At 47.2% G+C, this 15,228-nt stretch overlaps 1 protein-coding gene across 1 annotated transcript in view; it reads right to left on the bottom strand.

Moving 5' to 3' along the window:
* Window positions 1-15,228, bottom strand: part of FER1L6 (fer-1 like family member 6) — a 100,172-nt gene that overhangs the window by 42,103 nt on the left and 42,841 nt on the right. Inside the window, exons 17-20 of the mRNA XM_081111412.1 lie at window positions 13,663-13,815; window positions 7,884-8,061; window positions 5,672-5,796; window positions 3,608-3,742 (exon numbers count right to left, since the gene is read on the bottom strand). Of these exons, the coding sequence (XP_080967538.1) occupies window positions 3,608-3,742; window positions 5,672-5,796; window positions 7,884-8,061; window positions 13,663-13,815 (591 nt within the window). The remainder of the gene's footprint in view (window positions 1-3,607; window positions 3,743-5,671; window positions 5,797-7,883; window positions 8,062-13,662; window positions 13,816-15,228) is intronic.

Here is a 15,228-nt window from a genome sequence, read left to right as displayed (position 1 = left end):
GGTCACAGTTCAATTCCCAGTCAGGGTGCACGCCCAGGGTTGCAGGCTCAATCCCCAAAAGAGGGTGTGCACAAGGCAGCCGATCAGTGGTTCTCTCTCATCACTGATGATTCTATCTCTCTCCCTTTCCCTTCCTTTCTGAAATAAAAAATACATATATTTAAAAAATAAAATAATCACCTAGGGTAGACTTGGAGGAGAAAAGGAGAAATAAGGTGGCACCAAACATTCCACAAGCTCTCCAGGGCAGGAGATTATTGTGGTCAGGAATGTGAGTTTTGGAGTCTGGCAATCCTATGGCCTTGGGCCATTTCACTCAACCTTTTTTTAGCCTTATGCCTATAATGTAGTTCAAACTACTATCTGTTAATAAGGCCATGAAGGATGATATAACGATGTATGTGCTTTGCACAGTGACTGGTATACAATGAGTGCTCAACTCATGGTAAGATGATGATGATGATGATAAAGGTCAATATGCTTAAGTAACAGAGCAGTTCTACCCTATTTTTCCTGGAAGTAAAAGAGGGTGTTAATGTATCTATATATATAAAAGCCAAAGCGACCCTTATGACTGGTCAACTGGAACGACTGGTTGGCCAGTCGCTATGACTTGCACTGACCACCAGGGGGTAGACACTCAACACAGGAGCTGCCCCCTGGTGGTCAGTGCACTCCCACGGCCAACCTCCCACAGCCCCTCCCCACAGCCAGCGGCCCCCATTGGCTAAACCAGGAGTCCTCAAACTTTTTAAACAGGGGGCCAGTTCACTGTTCCTCAGACCATTGGAGGGCCGGACTATAGTTTAAAAAAAACTATGAAAAAATTCCTATGCACACTGCACATATCTTATTTTGAAGTAAAAAAACAAAACGGAAACAAATACAATATTTGTATTTGCATGTGGCCTGTGGGCCGTAGTTTGAGGACCCTGGGCTAAACCATTCATAGAGACCTGCTTTGGGTCAGGGTTTCCTACGTAGCAGAGCAGCTCCCTCATTGGATCTATTGAAAGTCAGCCCTCAACACAACGGTTTATCTCTCTCCCATTCTCTTCCTTCCCCTGGGGGCCACCCACAGTGGCGAGGGAAGGAGGAGGCGGGAAACTGCGTGGCTTTGGCATCTGTTCCTTCTGAGCCTGGGCCCGGCGACTGTGCCTCCTCTCCCAACCCTGCCGGGGCCCCGCTGAGACAGGGAACCTGGGGTGGGTGGTGGCGGAAGGGGCCCCTTTCCGAGGAGGGTTGGGGGTCAGTTCCCTCCTCAAGGGCCAGCGGTCAACCTCCCACCACGGTCCCTGCCCTGGCCAGCATGCACCGGGCCTCTGGTTTTTATATGTCTGTATGGAGCGGTCCATACGTTTAAGAACTATTAGATGGCACCATCTCCTGCCTTTTCCCACACCTGCTCCCAGAGCATGGGCCCACGCTCCCGCGAGCAGCATGGGGCCAGAGCCTGGGGCTGCTTTGCTTGCTGTTTATCTCAGGACCTCCTGGAATGTAAGCTCCATGCAGGCAGGGCAGGCACTCGGTACATATTTATCGAGTGAAAGCTGTTGGGTTAATGACGTCTGACGTCCAAGGACAGCACCCACATGCCCGTCTAGGGCTGGGGCTGGGGCTGGGTTTGAGCAGTTGTAGGGCTTCCTTGCCTTGGGACTCATGAACCAGCACATGCCTTGCTGGCTGTAGAAGGAAGCCTGGGGGAGGTGGAAATGGGGTTTAGTTCAGCCACACTCAGAAATAGAGTCGCCTGCTGGTATCCACTGGAAGGGTCAGACCTGTTTCTAATCTGGGTACAGGTAGGGCAGCTGAGGTGATGTGCCGTATACTTATTTTGCCCATGATCTAGCTTGGAATAATTAAAATTGGTCCTGGAAACAAAAAGAGTAGACATAAGCCCAAGCAACAAATTTGCAAAATATGAACTCATTTCCTACACAGCCAGCAGGCCCCAATGAGAGCAAAAGGCCCTGTAAGGAGAGAAAGCTCTAGACTGAAATTGCACGTGTGGCAGCGTCAGCATCTCATAACCAGGCTGTCCCTGCGGGACCGGGCCCCGGGCAGCTGCAGCTGCAGTGCCAACCGAGACCTGCATGTCCACGCGCATCGCTCCAGGAGGGAAGTGCAGACTCCCAGGAGGTTTCTCTCCTGTCCTTCTGATGGGAGAGCGGAAGCTTGTTTTACCATAAGGGGTTTGGCTTGGGGTGGGGCCTGAGAGCACCGAATAGAGATCTAGAAGGAGTCTGAACAGCAAAGGCAGCCAAGGGAAACCCGTGGAGCGGGCTGGTTTAGGGGGAGCTTTCAAGGATGCCTGATTGTTGTTACTGGTCTTCAAATAAAAATACTTAGGATTGGAAACATGTTGTTAGGAACAAAATTGAAAAGATGAGTATTTTGTGGCTGCCTCTACAGAAAATCTATACAATACTCCCAAGAGTAGAACTCACATCCCGTAAGTGTATATACATTTAACTCCAACTTACAGCTGGGGGAGGAGAGAGAAGGGAAGAGAAGGGAAGGGGAGGGGAGGGGAGGAAAAGGGAGGAGAGGGGGGACAGAGAGATAAAGGAGAACGAGGAGGAGGAAGAGGAGGAATGGAGAAGTACAGTATGTGTCTCTAAAGGCATACAGCCATACCAGCCATGCCCACATGTGCAGAAAGAGTAGGCACAGAAGACTAGGTTCAAGTTCTGACTCTGCCTCAGCTAGCTGTGACCTTGAACAGGCATTTGACCTTTCTGGCTCTCCTTTTCCTTCTCTAGGAAGCAAGAGGGCAATCTGTGCTCTCCAAGGTGCCTGCTCACCTTCTACAATTTTCCCGTCCTAATTTCCTCCTGACCTTGGATCAAGGTCAGAGCTGCCAGCATGCTCTGAGGTGAAGAAGCTTTAGGAAGGAAGGCTTTTCGGAACAGCTGTTGTATATAATGTATTTGTGCTTCTGCAACTTCCCGAGGAGGTAGCGACAGCAAATAAATAAACACTGCCTTTCATTTTAGACTTCTTAATTTAAAAAGAAGCTTTGATTTGTTGTTTTTTAAAAATCTCCAGTAAGCTTGTGAATCTCTCCAATGTTGCAGAACACAGATATCTTTGGAGAGGAAGAGGTCTGGTCTCCATCATAACAGAAATGTGATAGAGATGAATGCATTGTTGCAGATTTGGGAAGCAACAACCGAGAAAAAAATAAAGGCCCAGCTACAGAGGCTGCATTGGTGACAATACCCATCCATTCCCTTCCAGCCAGGCAAACTCAGTAAACACCTCCTGTTTTCAAAAGGCCTGGACACTGTCATTACGCAGACAGGGGACATGGAACCAGCTGGGGCTGGGCACACGGGGGGTTGCGCTATAAAGTATCCTATTCCTGAACCCGTGTGCCAACCGAAGCTCTGTGACCCAGATCCTATTTTAACTGCAATGTAAAGGGAACTCTAAGTGAAAAACCCTTCAGTGAAGCAAACGGTCACCAATTTTCCTGGTTCTGTAATTCACTGCTTTCCCGGGTCGGGACTGCTGCCAGGCATGCACGTCTGGATCCTGAGCAGTAACAGGCTGGTTAAATAACTAAGTAAAACAAAGCGCCGTCAGCACTGTCCTGGCCGCTCACCACCGCGTCACTGTCATACAGCTCCACCACCACCAAGGGCGGGGACTCCGCCAGCTCCTGGTGGTCTCCGTGCAGCACCAGGTCATTGAACAGCAGCATCTGGTTCCAGGTCGGGGAGAGGGTCTGGGAAATGACCTGGAAGGTGGGGCGGAAAGAAAAGTGAACGATCACTCAGCTAGGGTGTGAGGGTTCCGAGGTGCATTCAAAGGATTCCTATGCATGGCAAAGAGAACACATCCTCGTCATCACTGCTCACGCACTCCACACTCAAGGGACAATGTAAACCGATGTACTTCTAAGGGCTAGACGGTTGTGGATGAAAGGATCCCCTGCCCTGCAGACACTAAAACAAGTTTCAGGGGTAGAGCCCCTGCGGTGTTTAATACCCTCAGCGATGCATCATTTCAACTCCATCCCCACAGGAGTCTGTGACGGTAAGACTAGCTGCCCTTCACTGAGCACTGCCTCGGTGCCAGCGGCTGCCCTTCACACGCACGGCCTCTGGGAGGTGCATCCAGTTATTGCTCAGATTACAGACCAGGAAACTGAGGCTCACTTGTCAAAAGCCAACAAGTGGCAGAACTGAGATTCGACCTGGATCTCTGGTACCAAAGCCCAGGCTGCCAAACTCCTTCAACCGTAGTAAGCAGATGCTCATATTGTCTCCACTTTATGGAAGGGCAAAGTGAGGATGGGGGATATCTGGAGATTCTTCACTTGTGAGCAAATACAATTTTGTCATCAAATCTTCTCTCTCAAGACAGGAAGCAGCGAGCATTCTGCACTCTTCTTGTTTTCACGCTCATTCTTTAGAATGGAGTCACTTCCTTCTGAGGTCTCTCTCGACTTCCCTCCCAGACAGAGCTCTTCAGCGCCTCTTGGAGGCCCAGCCATTCAGGGTTTATCACAGGGTAGCTGACTCGTCTGTCCAGAGCACTGCCTGTCTCCACGCCCAGATCACACAATGCAGGGCAGGGGCTGGCCCCACCCTCCCCGGCTCCCCTGAGCACAGCATGGGGCCTGGCACAGAGCAGACACCCCACAGGCGCTGGTGAAGAGGACACACCGCTGGTTCACATGATGATCTCGGTCTGCGTGTCATAAATCAAAATGCAATCTCAGTTGTCACCCAGATCACCGCCTCACTTTGGGAAGAAATGTCAGCCTTCGTAACATCAACCAACGTAATGGCCACCATTCATCAATCACCTACTCTCTTAACGGCTTCTTCACAATAGCCCTATTTTAAGATGGCAGACCAAGGGTTAGGGAGTCAATGCAGCTAGAAAACAGACGAGCTGGAATGAAACCTCGGGTCTCTTTGTGTCCTGTCTTCACCCCCAGAGACGGGCGAATCCTTTACGGAGCGTCCCTCTCTCCGAACAGCACATCCTCAGAGAACAGAGGAAATGCTGGCACATGCGATCCGATGAGCAAGCCTAGTGGACTTGGCCGATTAAGAACGCTTTTCACATTTCCGCACTCAGTGTGCAGAGAAGGGAGAGAGCAAAGAGGCAAGGGGTATGGATCTACCTCCCTCAGTCTTCACAGCATCTGTCAGGAAGTTGTATTTTGGAGAAGAAAGACACGCTGAATTACAGGGACGCTGAAAGTACACACAGCCCCCCGGCTGGTAAGTGCAAGGCGACAGGCCAGCCCAGGCTTCCTGTCCGCAAAGCTGGAAAACCTCCCCCACCAAGACCCCTCAGTGACACGGGACCATATGCCTCGTGTGGGTTGTCTGTGGGCTGACTTCCCGTTCACTCATTCCCCACCGAACTTGGCCTTGTGCCTGGCATGTCAGCAGGAGCCCTAGGTGCCAGGTTCGGCTTTTCCTGCCGCCCTCCCTCTGCCTCGGGACTTGCTCTCTTGCCTGCAGGACAGTGGTCACACTGGAACAACAGACCCCGTGTCCGTCCTTCCTTGCACACGTGCTTTTGAGTCTGAAACACCCACATGCCCAGAGACACGGGAATTTGCCATGTGCCCCTGCCTTTTCTTTCCCGGGGTCTGCAGCGGATCGGCCCTGGGCCCAGGAGGAAGGCAGGCGGCTGCTCTGGTTACCTTTGTGGTCTGGCAGTGGGAAAGGAACGTGACTTTGGCAAAAGGGTCTGAAAGTCCGTTGCTGTCGGCCGCGATGAGGCCCCGGGCTTGGTACATGTGCGCCCTCAGCTGGAAGATATGCCGGTCTGTGGACAGACAGCGGAAAGGGCGGCATCAGTGGGCTTCTAGGCGCGTGGGTGTCTGTGTGCCACATGCGGCTGCTGCTGCACCCAGAGAAGGACAGTGGAGCCACGGCACCACCAGCCCGGGACTGAAATGGATGCAGGAAAGAGGTGGTGTCGACGGCACTCAGGAGCCAGGCATTCTCCTTCGTGTTTTCATAACAACCCTGTGAAGTAAATATAATCATCTCCATCCCACAGATGAGGGCAATGGCTCACCAAAAGGCTAAGAAACTGTTCCAAGTTTACAGAGCTAAAACAATGCCCAGAGCCTGGGTTTCATTTCTGTCAGGTTCAAAATCACCTTCTCTTTCTAAAATACCACATTTTAATTCCTAGTAATTCTTCTGTTTCCACTGGTGTGTGTGACTGTGTGTGTGTGTGTGTGTGTGTGTGTGTGTGTGTGAGAGAGAGAGAGAGAGAGAGAGAGAGAGAGAGAGAGAGAAGCTGGTTTCTCCACAAATGGTTTTTGCTTCAATAAACTCAATAAAGTCTTAACTCATCCATTCATCTACTCATCCATTCAGCCAGCCAAGGTCATTTTGAGCACCTACTGTGTGCCAGGTACAGTTCTGGTCTCTTAAGGGTTCTTAAGTAGTTAAGACAGCCCTGCCCTTGGAGAGCTCCAGGGAGAGAGGGTAACAGATCACAAAACACTGCAATCACAGTGACAGGAGACAGAACCAAGTGTCCTGAGAGAGATACAGACAGAGGACATGGGAGGTTAAAGGCAGGCGCGAGCACACCTGTTTGGCGGGATGGGAGGCAGAGAGAGGACTGCAGGTGGAGGCAGACCCGGGTTCGATGGGGGAAGGCCAAGTAGGAGCTGAGAAGTTCCCAGCAGGGAAATTCTACTAGAACGCCACTCCATGAAACATGCTGCAGAGAGTCAGGAAGCTCTGGGGAAAGTCTCTCCTCTCCTCTGAATTGTTTGTAGCTGGACAGACCGGGTACCTTGGGTCGCTAGAGGAAGTGTCCATAAGAATAAGAAGATAACTGATTTGGGTATTTTTCACCCAAAGATAAAACTCTAAGGATGGGATGGAAAGCAGTGGGAACAAAGCAAGTTCTGGAGATTGTTTGCTCCATCAGTTACTAGCTGTGTGATCTTCAGCATTTCTAAGCATCTCTGATACATCCTTTGTGACGCTACAAAATGAAGAAGGCACCCAGGGTTGATGTGAAAAATAAATTAAATCTTCTGTGTAAAGTGTAGGGCACAATGCTTGGCAGGTGGTAGGTGTTCTCTCCAGAAGCTTGTCTTCTCTGACTATTGAGCTTTTAGTAGTCAAGGTCAACCAACATCAGAGGAGCCTTGCAGGACAAAGGAAATCTGGCTCAATTCAAAACTCAGCTTCCGGCGAAGTGGAGGTAAAACTGTGCTGCTCTATCTGAATTCGGCAGCTAGAGATCCTGCAAATTGAAGCAATTTGGAGACAAGCAAAATACAACTGTAAGGCATTAATATTTATAAATTTAAGTATTATGAAAATGTAAACAGGATAGCAGTCATGAAAAATATCTGCAAAGGAGAAAGGCTTATATAAAGCAATCTGAGTTTCTAGAAGCAGCCAAGTCAAGAAGCAAGCTGGAGAAACATGCTGACCTCACGGACACCGGCTTCCACTGCGTCCTTCCTGGGAAATGTACATGCCTGCTGTTGACAGATCAAAACCCCAATGCCATGCAAAAGGGAAAATCTGCTTTAATTCCACAGGTCATAGCAACAGAGAACTCACTGATATGTATTGAAAATACATCGTTCACTTAAAATCCAAACTCAACCTACATAGTCTGCCCACAAACAACCAAATGGCTTTCTCTCCATTAACACAAAAATACAAATTTTCATTTGAGATGTGTCTAATGACTTCCCTTTATTCTTTTAGATCAGACATCAGACGGTAAGAAAACTTAGAAACTCTATTAAAAGAAGGCAAGTAAGTTGACCTTAAAATAATGCACAAGCAACAGCCATGTCTCCCTCCTCACTGTTTCCTCAGAAGCCCACCAGCGACACCTCAGGACCCTCTGCCCAGTGGGCAGCATACCTTGGTAGATCAGGTTGGCTGGAGGGTGAGTGGGGACAGCCACTTTGGAGGACATTTCTGCTTCATAGCCGGCTGGCAAGTTGTCCAAAATGGCACTGGAGTGTTTGGCCGAGCCCAGCCACAGGTACACGTCGACTTTCGCCTGCACCGACCAGCCAGCTGGCCGTTTGCCAGGAAGCTGCGGAGAGGGGACAAGGAAGCCCACCTCATTAGAGAGAGCTGATTATGGGCCCTGCTCTTTGAGAAACGAGGTCCTTCCTGGGCACGCAGGGACACATCCAGGGGGTGTCAGAGAGCAGTTCTCAGGAGCTCATCTTGTAGCAAAAGGAGACCAACGACCCCAGTTGCCACGGTGCACAGCCCCGGAGGTGGATTCAGTCTTCGTGGGGCCTGAGGCTCAAACAGGCACTGTGTCACACACTTCTGAGCCTTGCACATTTAACCCTCACGGGTAGGTATGGTTATTGCCCCCATTTTATAGATGAAAAAACTCAGGCTCAGAGAGGTTAGGTGAGTTTTCAAGAAACACTCAGCTTTTAAGGGTCAGAGACAGGACCCGAACCCAAGAGAGATGACTTCAGGTCTAGACTCCAGTCTCTGACCCCCATCACCTGCCTCTTCCCACATTGAGTTGAACTCTCCCTTCCCAGACCTTCCAAGTGCCTGGAGCCCCGGCGACAGCCTCTACCTCTTGGCTTCATTCAGAAGAACTCAAATGCTTCTTCCATAGGTCAAGCCTCCACGTGCTTGAAGGAACCTACCTGCTCTACCATGTTCTTTCTTCCCGGCCAAATGCTTCGCATTCCTTCCCTCCTTCCTCATGCAGTGTGGTTCCTAATTCCCTCACCCACCACCAGGATTAGGAGACTCCCTGCCCCCATCTAAGGAGACCCAGGCCCCAGACTTGGCTGCATTCAGGATCGCTGGCAAGGCCCTCGCTCTGAGAATGGCAACCTGCCCATATTTTGTTGGCCCTTCTAAGTGCCTTTTCTTTACTTTATTGTGTGTGTTTTAACAATAAAGAAATGGAGGTTCAGAGCAATTAAGACAATTGTCCAGTGTCACAGAGTGAGGCAGGGGTAGAGCTAAGACTCAAGCCTGCTCTACCTGGTTCAGACGCCATACTTTTAGCCAGTGGTCCTCCCACACTGATGGGTATACCAGTGCATAAGAGTTACCTGGGCATCTGTTTCAAATGTAAATTCTGATTCCGTGACCGGGTTAGAGTGTGAGATTCTGCATTTATTTCTCCCCGTTGGTGCTGATCCTGTTGGTCTACCAGCCGCAGTTTTAAGTATTTAAATACCAAGACTCCTAACTTACTACGTTGCATTGCTCCAGGCTGGTCTGATATACTTTGCTTCTTAAAGTAAAACAAACAAACAAACAAACAAACGAACAAAATGCATTCACTTCTACTGCTATGAAATGTGCGTGTGTGCATTCATGGCCAGAACCAAAAGCTCAGTGAACATCTTATGAAAACGTTACACAAGAACCAATGTTGCACTCCTAAATTTGCAGGTCTATGCATCCTTTTTAACATCCACAAATTGACAGAAGATCTGACTATGTTGGCTGGTGGGCACACAATGCAATATACAGATCATGTGTCATAGAACTATACGCTCAAAACCGATATAATCTTATTAACCAACGTCGCCCCAATAAATTTAATTAAGAATAAAAGTAAATTTAAAAAACAAAGTAAAATACACAAATTGAAATTGCTTGCAAAACAGTGCAGAGTCTCACTTAAGTTGGAGCGCACACAGCAATACCGAGCACCACGCTAGGTGCTTGCAGCAGCCTGGTCCCATCTTCAGCTTCACAGGCATTTCCAGCCTGGGTGTGTCTTCCCCTGCCTCCTCCTCTTCCTCCCTCTCCTGCCTCTCATGAGCCCCTGTAGCCTGACCAACCATAGCAAAGTCTTTCTTTTTGAGAAGAGCATGGCAAGGCAGGGGGAATAAACAGAGAACAATAAGGAATGCAAAAGCACATTGAAAAACTGTGACCACCAATGTATAAACCAATGTATAAACCAGCCGTGGGCAAACTACGGCCTGCGGGCCGGATCCGGCCCGTTTGAAATGAATAAAACTATTGAAAAAAAAGACTGTGCCCTTTTATGTAATGATGTTTACTTTGAATTTATATTAGTTCACACAAACACTCCATCCATGCTTTTGTTCCGGCCCTCCGGTCCAGTTTAAGAACACATTGTGGCCCTCGAGTCAAAAAGTTTGCCCACCCCTGGTATAAACACTTCATGAGACAGAAGGCTAAAGTCTTTGCCTCCCCCATGCCCCACCCACCTCCCTGGGGGTCCTGGTGAATGCCTGCAGGCTTAAAAGAAAGAGAAATCTTGGCAAGTCAGCAAAGGGAGAGAAAGATGCTAATTCACACGAGCTGTGTTGAAGTTGGTTCAATCAGTGTTAATAAGAGAAAGGTTTGTTTGCCTTTGGAGGTTGCACTCTGGCAGGACCCAGACACCACTTTCTGCTGCTCACAGGGAAAGCAGGATGGAAAGCTAGAGGTCTGAGAAGAAGAGACTGGCCCAGGGGTAGAGATGGGACAAGAATGAGAAGGGGTCTCCAGAATTAATGCCCAGTGAACTGGCACAGAGAGATAGATGACTCAATAGGAAAAAAGGGAGGTTGAGCGTCAACTTCTGGCTGGGCTCTAAGTGCATACCAAGAGTTTCCTTTTGGTAATGAATGAATGTCCTTTTCTGTCCTTCGGCCACTAGGGGCACTGTGGGTATGAGACTGGAGGGGGAGAACTCAGCTTTTTGTGGATGGTGGATTGGGGGGAGCTCAATGAATTCTGTTCCAGCATTGTTAGTAGCATTATGAATATGTTTAAATTAGAGAAAAAGAAAGATCATGGAACCAGGGACCACGAAAGCCTGGTTGCCATTATGGGTTTACCATTCCTCAGCCATGTGTGTTCAGATGAGGCACTTTCGCTTCCTTAGATTAATATTCCCCAAACTGGGCCCTAAGGACGGTAGTTTCCTAAACTTTATAAATAGCTATTCTACACAAATACGATTGGCAATCTTGGGTTGTAAAAGTCGAAGATGTTTCCTGACTGCAGGACTTCTCAGAGCCTTTGTGGGAACTGGGAAAGTCAAAGAGAGAGATTCAACTGCAACCTCCCAAATGTGTTTGAACAAGAATGTTTATGGAGCCACTTGCAGGATAGCAGTTCTGTAAAATAAACTTTGAGCAAACTCTGGCCGGGAGGTTTTAGTTTTACATGCTATCCTTTGTCTTATTGCACTTCCTAATGCTCAGCTGAGAGTCGGGAGCGAGTGGCAGGCGTGTGGAGCCTTTGTCTCCCTGGAGCAGCTCTAGCGTTTTTTCAGATTTACCAGTTCAGTGAAGAGAAAGAGCAGAAAGGGAAGTGAAGGGAGGGGGTTAAAAGCAGGGGCGACAATCACAAGAGGACTAAAAATAGTTCTGCTGAGTCATCTTATCAAGATGTGTCATCATGTCCGTAGGATTGAATTCAACAAAATTTACAAAGCTCTCACTCCGAGCAACCCCAATGGCAGAAGGAAAATACAGATAAAGAGTAAACCAAGGTTCTCAACCTGAGCTACGTCTACCCGCAGGCTTTATTTGACAGTCGTTCCTCGTTCCCATTTTAAATAATGCCAGGATACACCAAAATATTTAGGAGGAGCAACAGCCCACTGATTTTCTGGTATTTTTAGCACAGGGCCTTTGGAAACAATTTGCTATTTTTAAGATAAATGTTTTCTTGTGGATGGAGAAAGCTGAAGAAAAATCCTGATATTTGTGGTGAACAATTTGCATGAAAATTTCCTTTTACAGTTATCATTTTATGTTATTTTCCGTCATGTGTGTCAAATGATTTTTAAACTTGCCCCTGTAAAGGCAGCGCACAATTCCAGAAACATCCTCTGGATGCTGGAGGCCCATCTGTTTGAATGCCAGTGTTTACTGGGTGATTACTCTGGGCGATGCACAGTCTATGTTCTGTATATGTGTTTATCTACTTAATCCTCAACTCCACCTCCACCTGAATGAAGAACAGGAGACACAGAAGTGGTAAGTAACTCACCCAAGGTCACACAGCTAAGAAATATTAGCCCTGGAATTCTGTTATGGATTAAGTTGTATTCCCTCAATATTCACCTGTTGAAGTCCTATCCTAACCACACTGCCTTAGGATACGGCCTTATTTGGAAATAGGGTCATTACAGGTATAGTTAAGATAAGGTTGAACTGGAGGCTTCTTATAAAAAGAACACCATGCAAGGAGAGGTGCACACAGGGAGAAGGTTGTGGAGATTGGAGTTATGTTGCCACAAGCCCAGGATCTACCAGAAGCGAGAGGAGAGGCCGGGAACAGGTCCTTCCCTGTCGCCCTCAGAGGGAGCAGGGCCCTGCTGACATCTTAACCTCAGATTTTCAGCCTTCAGAACTGTGAAATAATGCATTCAAGTTGTTTAAGCCACTCTGTGGTATTTTGTCACACCATCCCTAGCAAATGAATACAAATTCCAACCCAGAGTCACCTGATTTCAAAGCCCGTGCATTACACCATTACCCCACACTGCCTCTTCTGCCTGCCGCAGTCAGCCATCACATCTACAGGAGAATTTAGCAACTGGATGGCACAGAGGCTGTCTATCCTGGCTACTGACTGCGTATTTATATCAAGCACTTGTCCAGCCTTTGCTGATACCTAGAGGGATGAGGAATAACATTATGAACCTCCATTTAGAGAAATATTTCCCTATAATGGTTATCATGGATCCCAGTTCTATCCTCTGGTTCTATCATGAGTCCTCATTCCAGACACACACACACACACACACACACACACACTCAATCCATCATTCGTGTGGTGGGTAACCCTCCAAACACTCAAAGTCTCTGTCATGCTGTTACATCGTCTCACTTAAGCATGGCTCTCTCTCCATCCATCATTCGCAGGGCATGGTTTTGAACCATCTCACCCTCCTTCTGGGGAAGTAGAAATCCGAACTGGAATTGCCAGGATAGTCTAGTAAGAGTTAGGAAAGGGTCACCAGTCATTGCTGAGTGTTAAGCCTTTGGACCACCTTTCTCCATATTTGCCCAAGTCTACTTCTGCGACAGAAATAACTTTGTAATAGAGGTAAAATACCCAGGGTCTCCAAGAAAGGCTCAAATCTTAAGTTAGAGACAGTAGAATCCATCCAGAGATTATTCCTATGGGTGTCCAATCCTGAGGCATTGGGGGACCCTGTCTTTATGAAGGGTGCAGGGACCCAAGTTGAAAAGTCTAGCATATTTTTATAATTTCAAGCCACTGGCAATCCTGAAATAGCAGTTCTGTGGAACATAAACCTCTTTTCTTGTCATTTTCTTTGAAATCAATTTTTAAAATACAGAAGAACTTCCATGAAAAATAAATGCCACGGACAAGTTACATAAGAGAAGAGGTGGAGAGGTAACTAATAGAAAAATATTCATTCTTCCTAGTAATCAAAGCAGTAAAAATTAAAATAGCCTTGAGGTGCACTCAATAGATTAAAAGAGAAAACTTGTATGTGTCTGGTGACATAGTAATTGGAAAATATTCAGCCTCAAGACAGTCTGTGGAATCACAATTTAAATCAAGAGGGGCAAGGGATTCCAGTTGTCCTCAGACCTCTGATGCTTGGGGAAGCATCAGAGATATGGACACACAGTAAGAATGCTAAGTGACCCAGGAAAAACAGAGATTTCTCATCTTTGAGTCAAAAGTAATGCAGACTTACTTTGAGGAAATGAGTCTTGATGGTTCCACAGTATTTGCCCATCTGCTCCCTGACGGGGGAGTAGAGCAGGTCTTTGGAGGCGATGCGGGCGTAGGCCACCCTCTTGTTGTTGCTGAGCATCCAGAGGAAGACATCAGGGATGGTGTGCTGTGGCTGCAAGGATGGAGGGGAATGGATCTGATAGGTTGGTGTTTAACAACTCCACGCCCGGAGTTCTCCTATCCTGTCCTCCTTCCGCAGAGCAAACTCTGTGACTTAACCCACCCAGGTACTTAAAGCGTCTCTCTGCAATCAAGCAAGTGTAAGTGTAGCTTCTTTGAAAAGAGGAAGCTTTAGGTCACGAATTAGCAATAAGGTAAGCCCATCTGCCAAACTGCTCACTGTGCTGGAAGGAAATACAAATTGCACCGAAGATTTGGCATCTTTAGTGGCCTGCTTTTCCCCATCTGCTGAACAAACATTTTCTACACCTTCCCATAGACTTTCTTTTTCAGTCTTGTAATAGTGATTTAGCTTCAAGCACTGGGTCTCCTAAGAACCAGGTAACATTTCCAGAATATTCAAATAAAAAAACAAAACGCCATGAATGTCTTTCCATTTACTCTCAGAAGGGAAAACAGTTCCACAGGGACTTTGGGCCTAAGCTATGATTGCAAGCGTTTTAGCTCCATGTGAAGTGGTTATTCAGGAGAAACTTGACTGAACTGCACAGAAAATTAGACGTCAGAATTGAGCTATTCAATGGAAGAACTGCAGAATTCCTCGCCAAGAGGCCCATTGTGTTATGAGTGTCTGAAATGTACATTTCTGAACCCACGCAGCTACGGAAACAAAAGGGAAGTATATTGTCATAAACAAGGCTTCAACATTCCTGGGCTGGAAGCAGATGCTCTGTATTTTGAAATCCCCAGTGCTCTGATGCACCTGGCACCCTCATCGGGTATCTCTTCTTCCTCGATATGGAAACAAACATCCCTGTGGACACTTTCCTGGACACAGGGTTGGTCAATCAAAGAGCTGAGGCCCTGGTGCCTGGTTTGAACTTTCTGGATGTTTATTAAAATCCCTGCATCTACTAAAAGGACTGTCTCACTGTTTATTACACCTTCAGAGAATAATTGATTTGCAACAAGAAATGTAACTTTTGAGAACCAAAGAAGCAGTAAATCTGTGCTTCTTCCTGCAACCTTCCCCCAAAAAAACCTCGTGTCTGACAGAAGCAAACATGAGGGCCTTTTTATTTTACTTATTTACTAGTGGCCCAGTGCACGGATTCGTGCACATTGAAAGGAAAATAATTAGAAGAAATATTTTAAATATCACTATTTGCCCTTTCTCTATAATAGCAGTGTCAACCAAATTCACGATCAACAGTGACAAGATCAAAACACATGCATGCGATTGGCACCAGCGAGAGCTTTATATGTATAGCACATGCATGAGTCAACTTAACCTTTTATTTATATGTGTGTGTGTGTGTGTGTGTGTATATATATATATATATATATATATATATATATATATATATTAAACTTGCTTAATTAGACCTGCTTTCTGATGTAGCTA

Source organism: Myotis nattereri (genome assembly GCF_964212035.1).
Source record: "Myotis nattereri genome assembly, chromosome: 17".
NCBI lineage: Eukaryota > Metazoa > Chordata > Mammalia > Chiroptera > Vespertilionidae > Myotis > Myotis nattereri.
The sequence above is the reverse complement of the archived record's forward strand: the minus strand, read 5'-3'. Positions and strand labels throughout refer to the sequence as shown.